Genomic DNA, 26,337 nt, shown 5'->3' with positions numbered 1-26,337 from the left:
AGCCATCCTCAGCAGGATGCAGCCAGACACAGACACACACACGAAAATCTACTACCAACATTCTGTTTCCAGACACCACAGGACACCCTGAGAGGAAACACGTCCATTCTCTGATGAATCACAACTCTTTTGGAGACTTACACAATATTAGGAAGGCAATCATAATGTTATGCCTGATGGTTGTCACAAACTGAACAATCCTTGCTCTCCATTCTGTGTTTGGATGGTTGTGGAACTTATTGGACAGAGAGGGCACTCTGTATACTGTAATCTATGTGATTTGGTCAACTATAGATAACGTACTGATGAAGCAAACGACTGACACAAATGGAGAAGACAAAAACAACGCAAATGAGAAATCCATGAAAGTCAGTCAGTCAGTCACCTGCAGACATTTTTTTATATCAACAGGAAGTCCTCCCGCCTTCTTTAAAACTCTGGACAGCAGAGAGGGAAAGATGTAGTGCTAATGTTGACGCTCTTAATGTTGTGGAATCTTTCTGAGGAGTGGATCTGGGTCTACCAGGGACCACCGTAGCGGAAGTTTTTAGGGTTAGAAATCAAATTTGGGCAAAGAATGGAGACGCCTTGGGGAATCTGTGGAGCGACAAGAAAGCAGCAGCCACTTAGTGTGGTAGACAGTCTTGTCAATCAAGCAATTACACTCAACAAAAAAAAAACACACCACAGATAAATTTAGCCAGTGAGACCATAATGTGTTGTGGAAACTTATTTACTTAGACAGAGGAATCTAGTAGCCATTAGAAGAGCTGCATCCTAAGCACTTTTACTGGCTTCGGTTCTTGGGTCACTGCGGTGGACATTTGTGGAAATGTCTTCCTTTCTTTGACTATTATGGCTACCAATATATGACTGAGTAAGCAGAAGGACAAAAAGCAAATGACAGGCGTTGTATGCAGTTGGAGGCATAACTCCACTTGCCGAGCTGACTGAGCGGAACAGAAGCCACAGCGCACACTGTGCATCGCACTGGGTCGCTGCAGAGTTTCTATTGTGAAGTGGAAAGAGTCAGAGTTGGGCCAAGGTGTTTTTACCAAACCTAAGGCTAAATGCTACACTCTGTAAAGGTGAGGACAGGTCACATGCAAACTTTGAAAACAAATGAAGAAATACGTCAAAGAGGGACAAGGGGAAGGTTTTAACATCAACAAACACTCTGCCTCAGCTACTGTGTTGTCGATCTAAAACTGCTGAGCAAAGGGGTTTTCAAAAACATCTGACCCCCATAACAGCTTTAGTTCATGTCTGGCATATTTAGCAATCTACTGGAAATGGAACCAAACCCGTTATTATGTTGATATGCATCAATTAAAAGTAATTATTGTTGTAAAATGCTTTTGCGCAACACAATTACAGACAAAGAAAATTAGAGAAGCCACAGGAAATATTTCTACAATATTACGCTTATTTTTTTTTTCTTCTGACTAGTTTAAGATATATTGTCAAGTAGTGAAGACTGCCAATCAAGGTCAAGATGAAGTTTCCCAATTACTTGGTAAAAACCCAAAAGCATTAAATTTGAAACTGACATTTAAAAGCCATATTTTAACATTAGTGAGTCAGCATTAGCCAATATGTGTCTCTTAATAAAGCTTAATAAATGCATGCTTAATACAAGCCCTTGATGCTGAATAAAGATATTACACAGTTAATCTGTTTACTAGTAGTTTTGCTAACAGGTGAAATACCATTAAAACCTGACTTTGACCATTTAGTATCAACAAAAGTTTACACGTCTATTTCTTGTTCAGATAGTAATTTTATTACTGTTAGCTGTGTTTTAATCTTTAAAATTAACAAATAGAACTCATGAGGGGACCTCTTCAGACACATTTTGTTTTACTGCCGCAAATCATAACTACACAGGAGACAGCAGGAATGAGGCCGTTGGCAGAAAATTGTCTGCAGGCTACATGTAATGAACTGACCCTCGTGTTCGACGCTGAACTCCGTGGTGCTTTGGAATGCGTTTGACCTCTCGGGCATAGTTGTCAAGGCGTCCCTCCTCACCCAACGCTCACATACACAGAGCGAAGCATAAACACAAACAGCTACACATTTCCATTACACAGTATACAGTGCCTGACATTTTCAGGGTGCAGAGAGGTCAGTTTCAGTCAAAAGATTACATACTGTCTGAGATATGTCACATTCCTTTGGATTATTTTTACAATCAAACGTATGCTGTGTGGTCAAGTTATGCGTACAGCATAAGGTTGTTTGTAGGAGTTAAACTTTTCCATGAAAAGGATGATTTTTTCCAGCTGTCAGGCATTACAAGTGGAACTCAAATAAAGACATCAGATAAAACAATACACATGTGTGCACGTACATTCTGAATCGTATAGCTTTTGCTTTTCATATTCAACAATAAGAAAAAATGAGCTTTACATTCCACGAAAAAAGCAAATGTTTATCGAATAACCAAACCCAACATTAACACTGTGTTTTGTGAAGAAATTATTAACATTCAGATGACACTGACTGGCATGGATTAGTGCATTTAATGAGAACAAAGAGATAAATCTAGTCTATAATACTTACTCTGTTAGTTTTATGTAATTAAAAGCGTTTGTGTCGGAAATCAGAGGGAGGTTTCTATCACTGTGCCAAAACACAAAAGTTTGATTTAGGTGAAGTTGGTGGTAAAAAATGTTGTCATGTCAGTTTCCTGCCAAGCACTGCAACCTGCAAAAGCAAGCTTGGACAAGATTTTGTGTTGTTGTTACTCCAAACACTCATCAGTGCTTGGATAAGATTAAAAAGCCTATTGTCAATGTGGTTGTCCTACACATTAGATTTTATACCAACACTTAAAATGGCTCATTAAACATGAAAGAAAACACTGCTGGTGGTTGACGCCTGAAACACTCAAGGGCAAATTGACTAACAGAGGTGTGGAGCGAACAAATACTGGTTTTACACCAATATGTCTACAAGCAGCAAACATTACAAATATTAATATGCGCCAAGCCTTTAACCAGGGATGCTCGTAATGAGACAAGCCCACTCAGCAATTCAAAAGTGAACACCAAAGTAATCATAGGCGCTGCTTTGGCATTTGTGTGGCCCGTTTCATTTCAAGTGGTTAATTTGAATGGAAAAACAGACCATCACTTTCCAGCTTATAAAAAGAAGAACGAATAAATAAACTTCCCAGGGGTTCTGAGCGAGAGGCTGGGTGAGGAGACATCTTTAAAAGAGTGCAAAGGAGTGCTGTTGGTAATTGGCGGTAAGTTCCAGTCAAACATCTTTTCCAAAATGTCCAGGAATCCTTTGCTTTGTCTATCCCACTGCGTTTGGGATGGGAAGGTAACAAACTCCAGCTGCAGTGTATTCCACAGCACACCTCAGGAATGATCACCGACACTCTGCTACAGGCGATCTGTGACTACGTTATTGCTAAGATCCCAAAAAGTGCTTAGTCACCGCCAGACCTTCCAAACAAATATTCACGAGCCCTGTTTTCCATCAGGGCGCCGGACTCTCACAAAAATACAGTAATAACCTGTCAATACGGTAGACTGACACTGGCCCTAAATTATATGACTAGGGCACGTGGCCTTCCACGTTTAAGGGGATGGATTTGCTCACACGTGTTGAGTCTTGAATGGGCCTTCAGATCACTGAAGCACTTAAACGCTCCAAACCATGTAGATGCTAATTTTGTTAGCGGTTTGCCTGTAATGCAGTCATTAGGTTTAACTTAACATTTTTCTCATTGTGTTGTTGGTGGGAGTTTATGTTTAGAACAACACAGTTTAGCTATTTTTTGTCTGTCACATTATCAATGTCAGACTCCTTGTACTTATTCGGAGGGAAAACATAGAAAACCTTTGTAGTGAGTATGGGAGGAATACATCGGAAATAGTGTCACAGAAATAGAAGTTCACTCTGCTACTCTTGTTTAGTTGATAATGTCCAAAACAATATAAGGTAGCTATTATTAATTCTCAAATTGTTGGAATTGTTGGTGGAATTTACCAGGCCCCACAGTAGTACTGACTTCAGTCTCTTTGTCCATTTACAGTAAACCATGTGGACTGCGCCGTGACACTGGAGGGCAAGGTGATGGAAATATACTAGGTGAACGAAGTACTGACCTCCATCTAAAGACCTGGCTCATCCATAACAGATGAGGATTTGAGCTGGTTTCTATCATCATCACTTGCTTGGAAAGATTAGAAACACATTTTTCCAAGCTCAAGTTGTAAACGCTTTTTCTTGGTGCATTCCTCATCTGTGGTTATTTAGTTCGCTGGGGGCCTGTTGTGACCACAAAATGCTTTTCGTGCTCAGCTTCATCCACTGTTTTCTACAGATGTGTTTGTAAAAGAGTCATTTTCTTTTTCATGGAGTCGAGGAAATCTGCAAATAATAATGGTTTACATACCAGCCCGAAACAGAGCCAAAATGCAAATTGCCTAGTGGGTCTGTTAAACACTATGGTGTATCTTCATTAAAGCTTCAAAGTTGGAATTTCAGTCATTTGGCTCTTGACCAAAGTTTGTCACACACCACATAGTAGGAAAGCAAATTTCTGGAACAATCCCCTCTTTTCTGTCATTGCTTACTCCTCAAGGGGCTTTTTCATCAGGACAATTGAAGATTTCAACATACGAATCCTATTCAGCATGTCATTCAATAGTCTACACTGTGTGACCAGGTTTCAGCAAATATGTGGGGATTCAAAAAGAACTCAAAAAGGGACTCGCATTGAACGCATCCACTTGTTTCAGCTTGAACTAGAACTAACGAGAAACATCATCCCTTGTGCTTTCTTTGCAGACTGGGGATTGCAGTATGTCTCAATTTCAGTCTGGGCTGACACATGATGAAAAAGCATCGGAGGGGCCACTTCAACGCGACAGAATACAAAAAATCTGAACACACCCACAGAATATGGTATGCAGGACCTCAGTGACATCTGGAAACACTAATATGATACATCTAGCTAAATTTGTTGCAGTGTTTCTATATTTAAACTCTATGAAGACATGACAGGATACTTGAGGGATGATGTGGAGCCACCCTGATTCATCTCTCAGAGTCACGGAATAGAAAACAGGGGTCTCAACCCTGTGTCAAAGCAATTCTGCAAAACAAAAAGTCTTGACACGCTTTCTGGACAGGCTATCCTGTCATTTTTTTTTTTTTATGGTTTCACAAGTCACCATTAACGTTTGAGGGCCTTAAAGGGTGCAGTGCTTTGCCGTAAGACGCACTGCTCGTCTCTAAACAGTAAAGACATTCTTGACGGCCACCAACAAAGTCAGTGAGATACACAGGAAGACGCCTGCATGCCATTCAAACCACCCACTCACGATACGTACACAATAACAGGCTCACTTGTCCTTGTCTGCCTTATAAATACCGCTGCACAGTCTTGGAATAACAGTATCCTTTTGACCGTGTTTGCAGAGAGGCAAATATTTCATCTACAGCTACAAAATAAAACCCCAGAGTTTATAAGTCATTAGTAACTCTTAATCCACAAATCATCTCTATTCTAAGTTAGAACACAATGTGAACTATATCGTGTTGTGTACTGAGGACCCTGTCATAGTGGAGAAATGACTTCATCTAAACATGGGTTTGTGAAGAATGCTTTATGTTTATATTAGCTCTCTGCATTTATCTGGGCTTAGACATCTGACCCATATTATGAAACTTGTTGGCAGCTACACCTGCTATTGCTCTGCATCGTTTGGCTTCTAAATGATCTAATCCTTATTGTTACCTTGGGCCTCCAATTACCACAAAACATACATTCACAGATAGAAAACACACAACATTTCTTTTGGCAGCACCCATCCAAATTTCTACGACGGATCTTGTAATGGGTAAGTACTTAAACGTGGACCTGCTTGCTCCAATAATATATTTTTTTTTTTTGCACCATAAAGCCCCTTTCACACAAGACAAAAACACCACTAACATCTGGCTTTTGTCTTAACTGGGAAAGAGAACAATTGACATTCATTCTTGGGTCAAATGATGTTCTGAACTTTGGCAGCATTCTGCCATCCCAGTCATACATTTCATCCACCTCGTGATCTGGTACAGCTCAAACGTTCATTGAGTCTGAAGTAAAAGATGTAAAGAACCATTACACAGCCCCCGGCTTTCCATGACTCGCTGGTTTCAGTAGAGCAGAAACACGAGGCAAAATCTTAATATTTACATGTACTTTATGATGCAAGTCTTTATACTGTTTTCCCTCCATGTCGACTGCCAAAACTGTTCTGCTTGGTCATTAAAAGCTTGTCAGCAGTAGCCAAAGCAAATTAACGAAATCACATACAACACAGACTCTAATGTTCTCCCACACAGTTTGATGCTGTCAAGTGCTAATGAGATTGACAGTTTTCCTAAATAAACAAATATTTGTCCATCCAATGCATTGTCCATATTAGGAGAACAGACCCCCTGCTGCAGACCCCTGAAAGTCACCCTGTGAAAAGGGAGGGGACAAACTAGGCGACACAGCTTTTCCTGTAATATGACGAAGCTGGGGACAAGCAGCAACGAGAACAAGATAGTGTGGTGGGCATAATAGGGTAAAAGGAATTTGAGCAAAGAGGTTCCCCAATTAGTGGAAAGGCTTTAAAACAAGCTTGAGTAAACATCGTTATGAATCCAACTGAAACAGGAAATGCCATTATCTACTGCACAAGCTCCAAAGGGAAAGCTTGCTCTTAAAATATGAAAACATCCCCCAAGAGGTAATCTGTAAGCTTGTGACACAAAAAATGCTACAGCAAATGTGTCTTGTGTCTCGTGTTATGCAAATGAACACATTGCTTCACATCGAGTAAGGAACACAGCACTCTAACTAGAAAAGACACATTAACTGAAAACAGTTTGTACTGTGAAACTGTGACACTGGCCAGAAAAGGTCTCAGTCACAATAATGCAACCACGCAAACCTCAGTCTGTCAATTATATGTAGAGTTTCATAACAAGTTAACTCATAGAAAACAAAACAGCCATGTAGTATATTTGTATGAGAAGGACACCAGAAGAGGAGAGAGGGTGAATCTTACATGAGATCAGTTTCTTCAACATACAGACTACGTAGTCTCATCTTCCTAGTCAATACATATCATGTTTTGCCGTTATCACTCACCATCTCCACTCCCTGAGGAAAGGCGGTTCCCTCCCAGTCTTTCTTGGGGAATCGTTGAATAATCTTTCCACATCCTTCTCCTGAACCTGTAGAATAAAAACGACATGACGGGTTAGTCAGGGCAGAGGACAGTTAATCAATTAATGTACACAATTAAGGGCTGGGCTGGACGGTTGAGATTATTTTATGAATTCTAATACTGATTTTTTCAAGTACCAATATAAAAGTTTCAAGGACGAAGCACCCAGCATGCTGAGGAGATGCTACAAAAGAATTTACCATCAAGGAAAAATTAGTGGGGCTGGAAATTGAAGCCACTTACTCTCCAGCTCTTTGCCTAGTTTTGTATTAATACTATCGTGATGGCAACATGTTTCATGTAGTCAGTGTTCTGACCTGGTATCTTCATTAGGTAACATCCATCAAGTGGCAAAGAAGGTCTTCATATTGATTTCACCTGCATCCCACTGTCAACATCACGTATGTCACATGTCAAACTACCCCAGCGGAGCGGTGGACTAAAAGCATATTCCCTTTAATTTAACCATTATAACGGACTGCATTATGTTTCACCAGCAGAAATAAATCTATTTATTTGAGAGAACAGTCAAGCGTAATTTCATAAAAGACAACAGCAATTGTTAAAGGAACCAGCTAGTCCAACACATCACTCCATAAGGACATAAAATAATTACATAATTACACATACAACATGTCCCCCTTTGAGAACATTCGTCTTTTACAAAAGCTGCCTGTAGAGGGAGCGGTAACTATAACAATGCGCCGACATCAGTACTGATGCTATGTCTTTCTTTCATGAAGTGTGGGATTTTTAACTTCATTTTGTTAATGGTACAGTGGTTCTGTGTCCACTCATGCAAGGAACAAATGCTTTCCAGCCAACGCACCTGCAGCTGTGGTAAATATCTGCAACAATTCATTCAGCTGTAACATCAAATTAGACTCATAAAACAAAATGTAGATTGATCACTGTAGTTCTGGGTGAAACGACAATACCGTAAATTTAAAGATCTCACTTTATCAACAACAAAAAAAAAAAAACCCACTGGACTGGAAGGTAACATGACTAGACCACCAAGGTCTACTTCTGAAAAAGACACTCTACTAGGAAGTGAGAACAATCTAAGAAATCTATTCTGGTTCATTTTCAGTTGGAAAGAGGAACTGTGAAAAAGGCTAAACTGAAATAAAGACATGCGTGCAGTAAATCTAATATATTTAAATCTACTAAAAGGACGAGGGATGACCCTAGCGATCCTACCAATGAAAGGCTGACTTGGATCGAAATAAATCCACCAATGTTTTTTATTCAGTACTTAAAGGGACTTATTCTCTCCCCTTTTTACGTCGTCACATTTTATGTGCAAAGATAATTCTCAAGCTGTTATTTTACAGCTTGTGGGTTGGTGGGCATATCATAGACCCTGTCTTATCCTGAGGACTCAGGCACTGTCAAGATGTTGAGGTCGGACCCACCAGAGTGAGCTCCAGAAACACTTCAGGAATCCTACAGGTGACATCACATAGGGTGGGCGTGGGTGTTGGCAAGGACCTCATGATGCAATACGTATCACAATACTAGTGTCACGATACGTCTTAAAATCGATATTAAGATATCCAAAATTAAAACTGTCAGAAGAAAAAGTATATTACCATATTGATATTTTTTACCATCCCTAACATAGGGATCGTCCATCTTTATAAACGGTGAATGATTTCAGATACATATGATTAGGAGATGAAGACATTATTGAATGGCACTGAAAAAAGAAACTTTTCAACACAGAGCTTAATACAAAGTGTGTTTTGGTCATGCAGCCAGTATTTAAGATTGAAAAAGCACCATACAGATCCATACACTCAGTCGCACACTGATCTATAGCAGGTGTATGAACTTCACATTAAGCCACAGATCTGCAAGTTTCACTATCAAAAGCTTTACCAGTGAAATAACCCTGTCACCTATTTCCCACTGGACCACATATGTCTCAGTCTGGCAAAACTCCGAATCCTACATTCGATGTAGTTACTCATGTCAGCATGCACAGAGTATGTAGTTAGTAGTTGATATATGTCTGAAACATTCCTATTTAGCAAACTTGAAGGCTAATAAAAAGGAAATAGTTCCTAATTAAGGAAAAATTCCCCTCACTTCGGATGCCAGAAACAACTTCTTAGGGTCTGTTTCGCAATATGCACTTTGTCACAATGCATTGTCTGAACCAGTGACTTCATCCTAAAGTTATTTTAAACTCTTAGTCACTCTCCGACAGTTAAAACATGCTGTCAGCCAAGGGAAAATGGTCTCCTGTCAAGAGGCTAAGAGGCAGAAATTGAATACATGTGGCCTTACTTTGGTTGTCACATACGGTGCAGATGGAGTCAGCTTTTTTGGACTGTCAGTTTAACAATACACAAGTGATCGGTTGGTGCACAACTAAACAGAATTGAAGATTTACTTTCATTCAACAGCAGAATGTAAGCACTGGCTACCACTAAAACCATGGGAAATTGCTATGTTGGTCAAAGAAATCAAAACCACCATACCAGGATGCTGCAAGTGCCCTTTAAACATAATCTGAAAACAACTTTGAACACAAACTGTGCTGGACTGATGATATTCAATATCAAGCAGTGTGAGGATGAAGTAAAATAGTAATATGCAGATTCTGGCAGTGCAGGCTTCCAGCAAGAACTGTGCATCTCTGTTTTTCCATGTAGATATAGAAGCACTTGCTCCTTTGGCAGACATAATATGTTAGAGAGTTTGTAGCTATGTTGGCACCTGTCCCATATTATGAGAAGCAGACCAGGTGCATATGTAAAAGCCCCCCTCCCACCACCAAAAAGTGGTACAAGCTACCCTGATAGATGTTATAATATTGTCAAAGGCATTGGCAGATGAATTTTTCCAACGCAGACAGGCGTCGTGACTCAGCAGACTGCTCGTGAAGCCCTCCTGTCAGTTTAGCCAGAGGTCAGACACTATGCACAAGGGAGGCAGAAGTGCTTCAACGATGAGGAGAATTAACGGCTACTAGAATGACACGAGGTCCTCCGGCAGCGAGCACCTTAAGCCTGCTGTCATCGACTCCTTGAAATGTAGACCTCTGTAGAACACAATGAATGAATGAATCAAGATGAGGCTCTGAGGCCGGAGGGGCCTTGACTGGGGATTACATGTTAGCATATACACTTTAGATGTTTAGATCCAAACAGAAACAAAGAGGCAGAGGGAACAGGGAGTCCTGAAACATATGGTACGGTCCCAACAGAGACCTCATTTCAACACCACCACGGAGTCAGTGGGATTATACGAAGAGACAGGAGACACTAAGACAGCCTGAATCCAAAGCCAACTGGTCTCCTAGGAGCTTGGAACAACCTGGCGGCCACATATTTTGACAAACTGCGTGCTAGGTAAAGTGGTGACGTTGAAGGGAAAAGGGACTGATTTGATTTGGGTCTTTCTCGTCAGTACTCCGCATGGAGGCAATTATCTAAAACTCTTTATATTATTACATCCTCCCTTTAAGTTTCCGAAGCTTTCGCACACTATTGGATGCGATTTTAATCGACGGGATCTGGTTCTACTTCTGCCTTTGTTCACCTGTACGGGCGAGGAGAGCGTGTCCAGACCCAGCGTGGAGACTGGTGCTCGCAGAACACCAGCCTGTCTGACCGTTACGTGTCTTCAGGTCTTTACAGCTCCTCTAATTGAAATCACATGCCGTGAGTGCTCCGAGTTCTAATTTTCAACCACGGATGAAAATAAAGGACAGAATTCCTCACATTCCATGAGGCTGCACTCTTGTATTAAAACAAGCCGCGCTTTCAAATACTACCCCCCTGATAACTATAAAGCACCCCCATCGGGGAGGATAATAGAACCCAGGCCTGAAAGGGAACATGCTAATTTGAACATCCGCTAGCACGACATGAGGGGGATGAAGCCCAAAATCCAGTTTGTTTGTGTATTTATTTATTTATTTATTTGGCAGAAGCAGCTGAAGCAACAAGAACCAAACCTGTCCGAGCTCACGGCACGCGTGTGCGTGTTTAAAAGCATGGCTCACTTCCAGCTCATCGCAGCTCAAACCTGTGTGTGGTACAGCTTATCGCCGTCTACTCAACGTCTGTCGAAATAAGATGTGCATCCACATATTTAAGTGTAGTTCTAGCTTTGGGGACATGCGCCATTTATTGGGGGCAATAAATCAGCTAACTTGCCTTTAATAAGCGCTGTTGTGCCAGTACAAACACTGGGCCTCTTTTTATGAAACAGCTGAACGCACAGATCTTATCTAAACTTGCACAAATTCAAAAGTGGTGTGAACTGGTGTGGGATTTATCAGTGTTTTCATATTAGATAAAAAAACAATTACGAGTGCTCTGACGTATTGTAAACTGAACGTGATGCTGAAATCTTGTAGAAGTCAAGACTCGCAGCATGTGCTTATGACGACTTATGCCTGAAGATTTGTGCCATGAATCAGCTTATAAAAACACAACCACTGGGAAAAGCCGGATATAAAATAGTCCAAGTGTTTAAGAAGAGTTTTCTGACGCTTTTTATGAGGTGCTTTGTTTCAGTGTAAGAAAAGGGCAAAAGATTCGAGACAGAGAAAACATTGTGTTCTACAATCGAAGTGTATCAACTGTGTATAGACATATGTAAAGCAAATGTCAAACATTGTCTAAACTTAGAGCAAAAATATAATGAAAAAAAGACATCAAACTAAACATTATTTAGGTCACATTAGTGCAAAGGACAGGTTGTGCTTTGCACTAATTTTATTTCTAAACTGTGCTATTATCTGCAGCTCCACAGACGTGAGTGTTCGATGCTCTTGTCCATCTGCATGCAGTTATCCTAGGTGAATACAGGAGGGGCTGGAGCCGATCCCAGTCTGTCCCAGCTGTCACTGGACACGAGGCAGGGTACACCCTGGACAGGTCTCTGGTCTATTACAGGGAGACAGACGGCCATTCACACACACACCTACGGTTAATTTACCTGGAGAAAACCTACGCAGACACAGGGAGGACTTCAACATACAATCTGTTATATTATATTATATTCTTTTATTTTATGGTTAAAAGTAGAATTACTGCCTCGTGGTTGTATGCCTTCTTCAACCAGTCAAGTTCCAGTTTGCATCGACGTCTGTCTATGCGTAAAGCACGTAGTGAAAACCATTCAAGCCCTGTGAAAGACTGGCAACCTGTCCAGAGAGTACTGCACTTCTCACACAATGACAGTCGGTAGAGGCTCCAGCCTCCTCACGACCCTCTAAGGAGGATGAGCATTACCGGATGATGGATGGATAAATGGATGGACTGCTGGCCTTTGTGTGGCGCATTGTAGCGACAGATGCTAACCGACACAGCTCAAAGACAATAACTATTGTCTGTTTTTGGGACCAGCTGTTATGAACGCAAAATTGCAGAGAAGAATTTAATGTTTTTTTATTTCCTGCAGCCATAGTTTAGCCACAGCCATCAGTCAGCACACACATGCAAACACATATATCTGATTTAGATTGTACGAATCTAATAATTTATTATCGAGTTGCGTGTTTTATTACAGTCTCAGCAACAGGTGAAAAACCCCAGAGGACTGATTGTTAGTCTGTCTTGATTAAAGCAGATGTTTCTTTGCATGGGAGAAAAAAAGGAAAAAAAAGAACTCAATCTATCTCCGTGATTTATCTTACTGCTGTTTCTGTTGATTCAATCAGCCAAAGACTCATTTTACCATGTATGGAGAGACCACAAGTGGACTGTTTACGTAACATTCACGTCAGCATCTAACCATGACTTTGGCTGAGCCATGCACGCAGCCAAGGTGGATTGTTCTGGAGCAAGTTCACAGGTATCGCTTATTTACTGTCCTTCACATGACCTGAATATGAAGAGGAAATCCGGCCAAAAACTGATTTCATAACAAGCTATTTCAGCAATTGAGAGATCAGGGGTATCTTCACATCGACTGACAATTAACTGAACTGACGTGACTGGTGGGCTGCGGTTCTGTGATCGGGTTCCAAGAATTGCATCCAGATGTGCATCAGAAAATACGGCTGTATCACAGTAAAATCACAGATACATTTTGTCTTCTCTGCAGATGCATTCTCCAAGTCCCTCATTCACTGTTAAATTGCGTAACAGACACGCGGCAAATTGACAAACTGTGCTGAGTATCTACATTTGCATATACAAATCACGTATAGGAGCAGATTGTTGAAGACGCACAGATGAAGCATAGGAAACACTTTGGTGTCAAAGGTGGACATCATCAGGAAACTGTTGCAGGATTTTCTGTGTGGACGATATGCAAAGGAATAAGATCGAGTGTTATTTGCATGGCAAAAGGGTATCAGAGATTAGCGAGCGGGTGACGCAATCTGACTCAGGAAGCGTTCCAGCTCCAAAAGGGTTAGAACAGCTGCAGGACAAATACGTAAAGAGAGACTGACTGCCTTAAGGTCACGGCCAGGACAAAGTGTGGGGAGGATAGAAAGACGTGTCGAACAGGAGAGGAGTTTCAGAGAAATTACCTTCCACACAGAGAGGACACGGTTTACTCACACTCCTGTTCGCTCATAGCGATAGATGTGCAGCTTTGTATCCCACTGAAAACAATAAATGAGGCTAATCTCAACATTCCACTGACGTGTGATTCTCAAGAGGTTTTTCTGCAACTTCAAACCAGTCATATCTTCACCACTTGCTCCTTCACTATGCTCATAAAATCTAAGCTGCTAACAATGCCATAGTCATCACTCAGGCAGATGCTTCCGTCATCCAAAAGGTGACTCTTCTTTTTTCCATCTGTTGATATATTTCTTCTTGATACAGACTGAGTTCATCTCAGTTCAACACTAGTTTAGATATAGACACTAAGTATAGATATTATTGTGACAGGGTTTCATCAGTGGAAGGAAACGTTGAGCGTGCCTGAGATAAAGGAATGATCAAATGTCTTGCAGATTTTTGTTCTTGTGTCAGCTCCCTCCTGTCAACCTATTCCATCAAAGATGTTAATTTACTTTTTAAATGTTATGACTAAAGCGTTTCCTGCCATGAACTTTAGTATAATTTGCATGACCGCAGCAATCACAATGCTCCTCGCTGTTTAACATGTTATCAACAGACTGTGACTGAGGTAACAGTAGTCAGTGGAGTTTCCCTACATATCAGTGTTAAACTACAACAGAGAGGAAGGAACTCCTCCACTGTGGTCAGGATGCTTCCCACCACAAACTCGGAATCCAAACTAGAAGCTGCCAAATGTGTTAAAAAGAAAACAATCAATGGAGGCTGGAAATCCAAGATGTAAAATAGAAGCAAAACAGCTGCCATCTTACTCAGCCTTACCCTTAGCAGCATTAACGGTGAACCTTTGTAAACCGCGAGCAGCTTGTTGGTGCTGAAATAACACCAGGCCTGACATTTATAACGTACGAGAGTTTCCTCTTTCTGATAAATCCCCGTAGCTATTGTAGGGTCAGAGGACAGATGTGGAAAAAGACAAAGTGAAAGTGGATGTTTTTAACCAAATAAACCATTTACAAGCTGCTACAGTACATACTAAAAACTGCAGACACACAAGTGTGGGTTCCTGCCATGATGTCTGTCTTTGGAGATAATAATTTGGACTTAATAAGTTTGGCCACGTTATGCACAGTCTTGCTGCATCTGTTTTGAACAGTTTTGAACTAGTATGAGAGACTAAAATACAACTAAACCTAAATGCGTGGTTGTGCACCTGGTTACTTAATGTTTAAGCCATAAGTTAATTTAAAAATTACAAAACGTGACTGACGCCTTGTTCTTTATAGCTTTTAGCTTAAAGATCTTAAGGTAATTTATTGAAGGAGAGTCTCATACAGTGCACAATGTTTCAATAAAATTAGATCTTCATTGCTGCGGATGCCACAGGGTAATATGAAGTCACAAAAATCACATGATAAACTCAAGACAACGGCCAAATGTAATGTAGGCTACAGCTTAAACAGAAAACCAGCGTTTCCCATACAATGTAAATATTATGGCGGCCCACCAGGGTCTAATGTACTCCGGCACGGTCTCATAATGACTCGCGAATATTTCAGCACGTTTCAAACATTGTTGAGTTTGCGTTGTTTTTCCTATTGCTCCTGCAAACATCTCTCCCTCCCTCTCCTCCTCAGAGCCGTCTCCCTCAGCTCCTCCACGCGCGCCGTTCGCTCACCTGTTCTGAATTTAACCTGACGGACAAAACGGCACGTACCATGAACTAGCCTCGGTTCATTAGTCCTACTTAGCAAAGTTGGATTGAAAGTCAACAGTTAACTATAAATTACATTTATCTGATGATACTTTATTTAATCTTACATGCATTCGCCCACACAATGCCACGTCTCAAAAGCATTTTTAGTATTCATGTGTATGAAGTGCAGAGACCGACGTTAGCGTACTTGACACTCAATGTACCCCCAGCCTAGACCAGACCAGACCAGACCAGACCAGACCAGACCAGACACCCCCAGCCCATAGCAATGACACTCCTTCCCAGCAGGATGCAGCCTGACACAGACACGCACGCAAAAACAGCACAAAGTGTTGACATGGCCCCCAAATGCACACGCACACAAATATTACAAACAGCTCAGTTTGGCATCATTACCCAGCCACCATTTCACACAAAAACATGTGTTTATGTTACCAATGATAAAACAAAACAGACTACACATCGTGACTTGCCTTGAATAGCTAATGATTTAGAAAACCAAAAAACAACACATGGCGGCACTTCAGGATCTGGAAATCAACATCTCCAGCTGTTGGAGGCGAGTGTTCCCAAACAGAGTTTACTCCATGGCATTACTTGGCTAAATTTAGGACTTACTAAGTTAAAATGTGGCTCTCAGCCATCACATCAGCGTAAATAAACAGCTGTCTGATATAATCTTGAACTGATCTAAGAAGTTAATATTTTGTTGAACTTTGTTTAAGCAAAAAGGTTTGTAAGTCTACAAACACTGCTTTTTAAAGCACTCGATAAACTTATTCTGTAAGATTACGAGAAAGAAAAATGTATGCTGCAATCGGAAAATGCTGCGAGAAAGGAAACGATAGGTCTGCAGCGTGCAGTTTAAATTGTAGAGGCACAATAACAAGACAACTTTTGAGGTCAGAAGTCAGCCCAAAGCCTTGTGATCGTGAGTCAAGCCGTGCTCGAAGCTAATAGAAAGATCTAGTAAAAGAAACTATGAACCCCAACGGGTGAACGGTCATGGAACGCCACTTCACAGCCTACAATGAGAGACAGTCTAATGACCGAGTTAAGCGCACAAATGTAGGAAGACAGCCATTACGAGAAACCACCAAAGCACCAACATGTTCCTGTTTCCAACACAATAAAATATGTGAGCAAAAATAGCAGGAAAAAAACAAAAACCTCTCAGAAGTTCAAATGCCATTTTTTGTTTAAGAAAAGGGTGCTTTATTGCCAAAGTACTTCCCTCGTGGGCGTGACAAGAGCCAGCACAAAAAACAAACACTCTTTGAGAAGTTGTAACAGAAAGTCAATTCATGAAAGGCTCAGTATGGATTCATTCTTCGTTCCGCTTTTTGCACCGCTGCAAATGATGAAAGCTTGCTTATTTGCACCTCTGCAGGTATACATATTATGACACATAGCATACCATGCAGTGAAACAATCGGCAGATGGAAGTATTTTGCTCCACTGGAAGTTTGTTTTTGGTGTTTTTTTTATTTTGCAGAATTGTGCTAGATTATGTAAGCCATTCTCTGGGCCCAGACCTACAAATCCAGACGATAAATTCACTGAGCACGGTGTCTGTGAAACTCATTCCAAAAACAGTTTGATTCAATAGAGAGTGATGATATCCATCTAATAAAGAGTTTCACAAAAGCAGCTGGGTAGATTCCTTCTTTTCACTCTGCGGACTGCGAAATATGGAAAACAGCACAGCGGACCGTCTATACACTCCAGCAAGTGAAGAGAAGCAGCAGCATACTGTGAAGAGAATACAGAATACAGTGCAGCTTCAAACACACACGCTGCATCCATCAAAACCGGCATTATCACATTCCAACATTGTACATAAAAATATCTCAAGGTGACTCAGATTTCTTATGTGAAGTATTGCAGCTCTCAGGACACATTCCCTTTGTATGACAAACGATGAACCTGCAAACCATCAGCGTTAACCTATGAAAGTTAAAGGTGCCCCATTTTCACTTAGAACGATGAACTGACCATTAGATATATGTCTTTTTTCCATACAGGCCACCAGCCCCACAGTTAAAGGATCACAAACATTCTCGATGGAGACACGCACCCTGGCTTTATAAGCCCCCAAGAGAGAAAGAAAAGAAAGTATAATCTGAGCAAGTCAATGAAACTGGGTCATGCAATCTGAAAGAGTTTTGAGAGATTCACTAATTTAAAGCACACTACATTGCACTATACCGCGTGCGTTCTTATTTCTTCATCGCGACGTGCTTGTTTTAAAAGAATACACTCAGCATTTACATGGACTGATCTAGATTTTTGGTGAACTCTGACCGAGCGTATCCCTCACTGCATTGCATCCCTTCTGTTATTTGCAACTGATCCATTCAGGGAAATCCAGAAATGAAAAGTGGGTCACACGAGGGGAGCAGAAGCCAGCAGAGCACCGGGGGACTGGTGATAACCCAAAAAAGGGATTCCTGGCTTGCATTAACCAGCAAGGTGCAGGAGGTCATCTAGTCGACCTCCTGCACTTGAAAAAGCAAACTTTATTTAGCAAAGCCGTTGCTTTGAATAATTTCAATACTTTTTCAGTTTTTGCTGTGTGAGTAAGTCAAACTGACGTGCTCCATAATATCCAGCACGACACAATGAAAGTTGACATTCCAGTTCAATACGGAATAGGGGGTCATTTTTTAAGAAGAAATGTGAACATGTAAAAGAGACGTAGCAGTGTCACAATCTGTTATTTTCACACTTGCTTTCTCAACAATCAGCTTCATTATTAGGAGGGGTCAGTGCGAGAAAAAAAGAAAATTGATGTATTTTTGTTTCCGGTAAGACTGTGTGAATTTGAATCCATTCATACTCCTCTGGTGATGCCAGGAACATTTTGTCTCTGGAGGACGAAATATTCATATGTCAGTTGGCGCTGGGATGCACAGAGCTGATGAAAGACACTGTTTACCTATTGAGCATCGCGAGCTATGGTGACTAAGAGGATTCAGCTGCCTTGGCCCCTCTTTAACACACATGGCGCTGGACGGGTGCCACCGAAAGAGACTAAGAACTTTAATTTGATCCTTTACGGAAGATTAGGAGAATATTTGCTTTCTCCAGGCTGCTCATATAACAGCATCCTTACCGGATCATCAAAAAGCATGTGTGGCAATAAATCGCAGGCGTTGCTGCTATTTCTAAAGCAGCATTTGTCCAGTGTGGAGCTTTCACGTGCACGAAGTGCCAAAATGTTTTCATGAATTTATCCATGAATGCTTAGATATGTGTGCAAAGCCGTTTCCTGTCTCGGATGAAAAGAATGTGAGGCTGGACCTGGGGCACTGCTTGTAAATGGAAGCATGAGGAGCTTCCTGTCCCAGGACAGAACAACAGTGGAGAGAGGGAGAGGAGGGCAGAGGCTCGGCTGAGCAAAAGGACTGCCTTTCTCACAGCTGTATTACGTTACGCCCATCATGAAGAAGTTCAGCACTCTTCCGGCAAAAATAAATACAAGACAACAAATCATTGACAAGTTCTGCTGGTAAAAATAGACCGAAAATAGAGCAAAGTGCAAGAACATTAAGCAACAAACAAAAAAAAAAAAAACGCAAACACTAGAAACCAATACCAATCCTGATCTGGTTTGAGTCAGCAAACAAATATGATAAAGGAGGAGCCTGGATTGTTCTTAAATGACCAAATGTGAGTAGTACTAAAGCGCGTCCCAATTGCTGGGAGTTATAAAAGCCCACAGGACCTGACAGGAGCACGATCAACACGTACAGGATGTGACAGATTTTGGATCCACGAAAACTTTCAATTGATCCAAGTGAAATATCGCAACGCACCGCGAGAAAACTGGAGATCTAACATAAGGCGTGTGCTTGATGTGTGAACACATATTCCACCGGATAATATTCAGGCTAATGTCTAATGAAAGAAAAGAAAGTGGTCCCAGTCTCGCCTGTTAGCAATGTGGCTAAGCTAACCGTAAAGCTATCTAGCATCAACATCACCACACACTGACTGACGGCCTGGACCCAAACCCACCAGCTTCTCAGCTCGATCTGCGAGCCCACGCCAAACTTACCGGCTTTCTCGTGATCGTATCCCACGACAGTGAAATAGTCAGCCAATCTAGCCATATCTGCTGCTTTTCCCGAGATATACCAACACAATTCAGCATTTTTCCTTCTTCCAAAGCACAGCCATGTTTGACAGAAGGAGTGTCACTGCGCTTGCGTGCGCGAGCGGGATACATCCATGGGCGTGGGCCCTTCAGTTTACAAATACAGCTCTGTTTTCCCAGCAGAGCCCCACAGCACAGGACCCTGTAGAGAAGGACGGCAGCACGGCAGGGCAGAACGAGATGCTGCTGCAACTCATGGAAATGTGCTGGTAACGCGAGCAGGAAACGTGTTACAGCTGTGATTTCTGCCTGGATGCGCTCACAGAAATAGCACAAAACGACTTAATGTACAAAAGCACATTTTACAGATTAATTCTGTGTTATAATAAGTAGCACGGTGAAGATCCCCATGTGGTTTTATGATAAAAGACTATGTTACTCCTGTTACCTATTATTTCAGTACGATCATCCCGATTTATGATTTGGGATGATCTTTTTTCCGTATTTACCAAACAGTTCAATGTTGACTATCCCAGCAGTCAAGTCTATCAACAGAAAAGAGGGAATATTCGTCTCATTAAAACAAAAATCCTAAGACTCAGCAGGTTGTGACGTGAATGTAAGGTTAATTGACACATGTGGCTGGTTGTCCTCTGTTTTAGACCTGTGCTTCCTGCCCATTGTCCACTAGGGACAGGCTCCCACTCCAGCAATATTTAAATTACCAGTGACTGAACAATCCATCATTCACCTATTATTTATTACCACTTATCCTCTAAAGGGTTGCAGGAGGCTGGAGCCTATCCCAGCTGTTATTGGGCAAAAGTGCCAGAAAATAAACATTCACATTCACATGCATCCAACAGAGTAATATAATTTTCAATTTCAAAATTGTGTGGCAAGAGCTAGGAACAAACAACTCCCTGCTGTCACAGGCACTATTTTTGTTGATCCGTGAAGCCGACTGTGCTTGGGATTTGAGATACAGTGTGAGGGACAGGGCAAATGCTTGTGGAAAGTGCAAAATAATGAATATTTATGAAAACAGGAAAAGCTGTCATAGAGTATAAGCATGTGTGGATCAGCACTGAAGCTAACGTGTGTGAGACAAGACACACAAACCACATTCACTGTCAACAATTGCAGGAACTCAGCAAGCAATTTCCTCCATTTTTTTCCCCTCACTGTCTTGGTCCATGTTTTGAATGTCTTTCTAATATCCCACATATTTCTTTTGTTTGCTTGTAAAAGGAATGTAAGACCGAGGTAGCTGAAGCCAAGCCACCACATGAAGGCACTGCGGACCAGTTGTGAGTGTAGATCATCATGTTAGGAAGGTCATGTGACTCTGAATGCCACCACACAACATTTCTGAGTTCATCATGGTATTACAATGTTTATGAATCATCTCTCAAATTTGTGCCTACAGGGTCAACAGCCTCATTTTCCGGACAGATATGACAGTCTTTGCTCAGGTTTCCTGCCACGCGTCATGCGTATAGTTAAAGATTGTACAAAAACTGTCTGTCATCCCAGAACGACAGCTTCACAGAGAGCAAAGCGATTGCTATATATGGAGCCAAAAAGCAACAGCAGAATTTTGCTGTCATGATTGCACCATCTCTTGTTGTAAACTCGTGTAAGGGGATTACTTGTCTGCTGGAGGCAATTATCATTACAAAGTGCTTACAAAACATTTGCTGGTTTACAGCACATGTGTTTGCCATTTATATATTTTTTTTGTGTTTTAAAATATGACAGCATGTGCAAAATGAGGTCGCACGGAGATATAAATAAACTTGGCAAGGTTCTGTGGTAATAATAAACGATATGAATTATAGGATGCTGATATGTCACAGTGGAATGTCAATTATCCAGTGCGGCAAAAAATGTTTTCTTGGAAGAACGGTGGGCGCATTTCTGTCCTCCTTACTGAAACTGAAACAAAAATCCAAACTGAAACTATTGTAAAATGGATTTACACCGTGCCTCGTGAAAAAATTTCCAATGGAATTTCTTCTCTGATAAAACCTAATAGTTTTTTTCCCTCTGGTATTTACAACATTTCAAAGGCGAGTGTGAGGGCACATGAGTTTAATCTTTCTGGACTCATACTCTGCTTCCGAAAAAAGGTGGTTTCTTTCTAACGATTTACTCATAGGGTTTCACTGGCTGTAGGACAGTTAGATAGAGCATTAGGTGGCAAATAAAGAGTTACGAACACACTGAATGGATGTTTTTCAGATTCCATTTTCTGTAACCTTTTGTGTTTATTATCCATGCCCTCCTCATGCACAATCCATTTGAATTTGCTCTTTTTCTTTGTTGTTTTCAGTTACTCAGCTTTAACATAATAGCACATGGACACCATGTGATTTTCTGAAGGGACGCTAGTTGGAGTAACTTAATGTGAAATAGACATCTACTGTGTCTCATAGTGGATATCCCATGAGACAAGGAGGCAGACTTGATGGCTCTCCCATTATCAGCCCCTCTTGTGTTCATGGTCCTAAGGCAAAAAGCCAAGTCCAATTACTTGAATCCTGTAACCACAACAAATTAGTGCGATTATCTGAAAAATGTCTCAGTCAATATTGTTCATACATCATAGATTGTTATTTAAGTTCATTTTCCGACTCTAGATTAAGTTTTAGATAATTGTAAAATTCCACGTCACATTCATCCAGATATCTAAGTAAGTTACCACGGTAAGTCCAGAGTCAAATATTTGCCTTGTACAAACAAATACATTGAGCACACTGTGTTTACACTTGGGCACACTTACTATATTTAATCAGTTACTCAATGCTTTTCTCTTTCCACATCTCACATTCATTATCCAGTGTATTTTCAAGCTCGTGTGGAACTTCACTGAGTCAGGGAGTGCCCTGAAAAGCTGACTTTGGAAACATTATTCTATGCCTAACTGACCTTTAAGTTCAAATATTACAGCATGAATGTTTAGTCCTTTTCTTTAGATTTCTAATGTCCCCTATAGAATGCAGTCAACTGAGATAATCTGCTGTGAACATAACTGATGACCACTAGTTTTTTTCTATAGTATGACTTAAACTTTAAAACTTGGTTTTGAGGAGTAAAAGTGTTTTAAAAAGGCAACTGAACTTCTAAAGCTTTGAAAAGATGCTTCGCCACTCATCCGAGTACCATACCATGACATGGATCACTGAGAACCTTCACAGAGCAATAAAAGAGGTGTAATGAGTCAGTATAATGACTTATGACAAATCACAAAAACAGGATACAATGGCAGCGCTGCATTTATCCTTTGATCTCCAAAACTATTCAATGTTTAAATTTTTTAGTTTTTTTTTTTTTGTCCTCATTCCTGAGCTTTTTACCGTGTTGCGTTGTTGCACCTCATGGGACAGCAGTACTGGATGGGGAGGGGGAAGAGGATGAGAGCCTGACAGTTCAATGAGCCCCTCCCACCAAGCGTATAAAGGCTGCCTGTCTGGTGTGTAGGAGCTATTAGCAGAGTGACACAGCTGCCTTACAGAACCAGTGGCAATTTCAAGAAACTTGTGGAGTACTCTTTTGTGACTACAAGAGGAGCTTTCAACATTCAACACAACTGTCAGAGAACAACAGGTTTGTGCACTTTCTTTTCATGAAGACATTGCTGCCATTTGCTGTGCACTAAGGTTATGGATTTATCCTGGCTTTTTTGAGGTCAGGACAAAAGTGTAGAGACAGGGACAGGTTATCTGTTTAGTTATATAAGTAGTTTAGCGCTGTGTGCGTGGGTGAGGAAACTGCCTACAAGATGTAAAGCATCCAACAGAGGCAGAACATCATATCATATTGTTTCAGTTGCAAGTAATTTCTGCTATTAATAAGATGAATAGCATTTTAGTTTTTGTTTGACTTGTGAGCTGAGCCTATTTTGGACCCCTTATTGGGTAGACTGTGTCCTTCACATTACTGGCCAGGGGCCCAAAGCATGGTTGTAGGTTTACTTAACCAGGACAAATCTGACCTTAGCTTAACTTTTTAAATAAATGAATGATATGTGCAAATAACTTGGCTTTTGGACTCTTGTGTAAGCAAGCAAAATTGTCACCTATACAAAGGACTTTTACGTCCACAGAGAAACTCTAGGAATTGTATGTTGTCAAATATTAATTTTTAGCACAAATAACTAATCAAATGTTTCCCCTACTCTCAACAGGAGTCAAGATGAAATTGATCTTCCAGTCCTTCCTCTATTGCTGTCTACTGGCAACAGTAGCACACTGTGTGGAGCTTGAAGTGAATCCCGAGTTGAAAAAAAGGTGAGGGGACTGATGGTGCGATAGTCTATTAAGACTGTGACAGCAGATACCTGTCTGCTGAATTAGCTGGCAAAGACTAACAGACTGTTTTTCTTCCTTTCGCAGACTAAGCATATGGCTAGGGAGCAGACTGAGGCGGGATCTTGACAGTGTATCGGTGGAGAAGAGAGCAGAGTCTGAGAACTTTGTCAGACCAGAAGATATCAGGGATACCTTGCTGCCACATTCCAGGTAAGACGCTAATGATGCAATCCAATGCAATGTGTTGTTAATGGATGAAGGACATACTTAGCTACTGTCAACTCAGGAATGAATATCTGACTGATGTCTTTTCTTCTTGCCCTATAGCACTGACACCAAAGTCCGAACAAAGAGGTCTAAAAACCCAGCCAACCAGTACGGTAACGGATGTTCGCTGGGCACCTGTGCAGTCCACGACCTGGCATACCGCCTGCATCTCACCAACAAGTTGAGAATTGGGAGTGCCCCTTCTGAAAAGCTCAGCCCTAATGGATACGGCAGGAGGCGTCGATCTCTCCCGGTGCACAGAGTCACACTGAGGCTGAAGCAGGGCAGACTGAGGCCCGTGTGGAGCAAAACTGGCTCACAAGTCCACAGGCTCGAGGCTCTCCTCAGACGGACATGAGCATGAACTTTGCAAGAGAATTTTTGGAACAAAAGCGAGGGAGTAGCACAGAATTATTGTCCTCGAAATTCTCGAAATGCCTCAGTCTCCTGCCAAGTATTCTCCAGCACATTTGTTCCAGGCGTGAGGTCTGAGTCAGAGAAAGATTGGCTACAACTGAGTTTCTCTGAAGATTGAGCCTTGCACCTAAGCGATGTACTGTAGAGCTTGCAAACAGCTGCAACTGCCTTACAGACTCTGGATGGCACAGTGTAGAGTAAACTGCAGGTGCTGCTTTCTGCTTGGCGAAAGGAAAAGAAGAGTGCAAATACCTGGCAAAGTGGACACGTCCTGTGGCTCAAAGAGAGAACTCTCTTCAAACATTCTGGGACTTTACACTCTCATTCCTCAAGGCCAGGACTTTGATAAGTTATATCCACTAAGGACTATGCCACCATATACCATCGAACTGTTTGAACTTGTCTGCACTTTTCAATTTCCATTTTTGCATTTGACAAAGTCAAATGAATCATCAGGAAAATACATCTTCATCATAAAGCCATACAGGAAGATAGGCTGCAGAGCTCTGAAGCTCTCAGTTTAAATCAAGTTTTGGACACTGTATAAGGGAAAATGCCTTAGATTCTGTGAGATATGTGCCAGTCCAGTATGGATTGAAATATACTTGAATTTTTTTGTTTGTACAAAACCATGTGCAATCTATATTTGTTTTTGTTGCAGGTATATGTGTATATGAATTTCTTTATTTAAATATTATATAGAGGTTACATTAAAGAACTTATGCAGATAGAACTATTTTTGTACAGGAAGAAATATATATGGGCATTGTAGCTATTTGTCACTATTGTTTTGCAAATCTGTGGTAATAGGATATCTGTTTTATGGGTATATTATATATTTTATAGATTTAAATGTGGTCTATTTTATTTGTGTTGAAGCAATACCAATGTCATTTCAATAAACATTTTGCATACAAATCTACACCTTGTTCAGTATCCTTTACTTCTGCCTCTTGTAAAGTAAAAATGGCATTCTATTATCTGGGGCACATTGCTACAGTAAGACACAGAGCACCTGGTCTCTGTTAAGTGATTACAGGTTCTCATTAAAGCCTCCCGTCCTCTCCCTATATTCCCCTAGTTATGACCCCCACCCCCTTAAAAAAAAGGGACAGACAGGGTGCCAGGCACATTCCTGCTAGGTTCAGCTCATATTTTTTTGGCTCACACCACACTACAGAGCAGCCCTGAAGGCCATCTCAGGAGGCTGGGGATCCATCTGTATTCAAGTAGGTGGTTGGGACAGAAGGAGGCTGTTGTGGAGGGGGGGGGGTTCCGGTCTAACATTCCTGCGAGAGCATCACAATAACTTCTCTGATAAAGCTGCGATTAAGACCTTCACATTCAAGCACTGCCAAGAACAGTACGGAAATAGAGCAGGTCTTCACACATTAGCGCCCCTTCTTTGACATATTTGAGGCGTTCAGGCAAATATACTGTACTGTATATGGTCAGAATTCACTGTTAAATTTACATTTAATCACATATGCTGTAAACATTTATTACAACAGATCACAACAGGACTTTGGTGACTGGTATAAAGCCAAGCTAGCCAGGTGCCCCATGTACTCCTTACAAGCGTGACAAGGCTTGACCCTTGCAACTTTTCAACTTATAGCCGAATCATACAGAAATAAATGTGTGGCTAAGAATGAACGAGATAAAGTCTTTAGTGTTTAATTTATTGTAGCACTCATAGTCGATCATACTGATTGAAATATCCTAACACTTGATGTAATGAGAAATATTGGCTTTTTATTCACCTGAACCATAAGCCATATCTGTTCAAAATGAG

At 41.1% G+C, this 26,337-nt stretch overlaps 2 protein-coding genes across 3 annotated transcripts in view; one reads left to right on the top strand and one right to left on the bottom strand.

Moving 5' to 3' along the window:
* sbf2 (SET binding factor 2) overlaps window positions 1-19,673 on the bottom strand; it is an 87,195-nt gene extending 67,522 nt beyond the window's left edge. For both annotated transcript variants that reach the window (XM_047580245.1, XM_047580246.1), the window contains exons 1-2: window positions 19,507-19,673; window positions 7,151-7,236 (exon numbers count right to left, since the gene is read on the bottom strand). In XM_047580245.1, coding sequence (XP_047436201.1) covers window positions 7,151-7,236; window positions 19,507-19,561 — 141 coding nt within the window. In that variant the 5' untranslated portion in view covers window positions 19,562-19,673. The remainder of the gene's footprint in view (window positions 1-7,150; window positions 7,237-19,506) is intronic.
* Window positions 19,674-23,051: 3,378 nt separating this feature from the next.
* Window positions 23,052-25,464, top strand: adma (adrenomedullin a). The gene is made up of 4 exons (XM_047580671.1): window positions 23,052-23,154; window positions 23,735-23,837; window positions 23,943-24,068; window positions 24,186-25,464. Exons 2-4 carry the CDS (start codon window positions 23,743-23,745, stop codon window positions 24,481-24,483), a joined length of 519 nt encoding a protein of 172 aa, XP_047436627.1. The 5' UTR covers window positions 23,052-23,154; window positions 23,735-23,742; the 3' UTR covers window positions 24,484-25,464.
* Window positions 25,465-26,337: the final 873 nt, after the last annotated feature.

This window comes from Mugil cephalus, chromosome 3, assembly GCF_022458985.1.
Source record: "Mugil cephalus isolate CIBA_MC_2020 chromosome 3, CIBA_Mcephalus_1.1, whole genome shotgun sequence".
Taxonomy (NCBI): Eukaryota; Metazoa; Chordata; class Actinopteri; order Mugiliformes; family Mugilidae; genus Mugil; species Mugil cephalus.
This window is presented reverse-complemented; position numbering and strand designations above follow the sequence as displayed.

Bases quoted from the DNA above. Each gene is read 5' to 3' on its own strand.
- adma (XM_047580671.1), top strand. From the start codon at position 23,743: ATGAAATTGATCTTCCAGTCCTTCCTCTATTGCTGTCTACTGGCAACA. The intron at 23,838-23,942 runs GTGAGGGGACTG...TTCCTTTCGCAG, and splicing joins AATCCCGAGTTGAAAAAAAG to ACTAAGCATATGGCTAGGGA. The intron at 24,069-24,185 runs GTAAGACGCTAA...CTTGCCCTATAG, and splicing joins ACCTTGCTGCCACATTCCAG to CACTGACACCAAAGTCCGAA.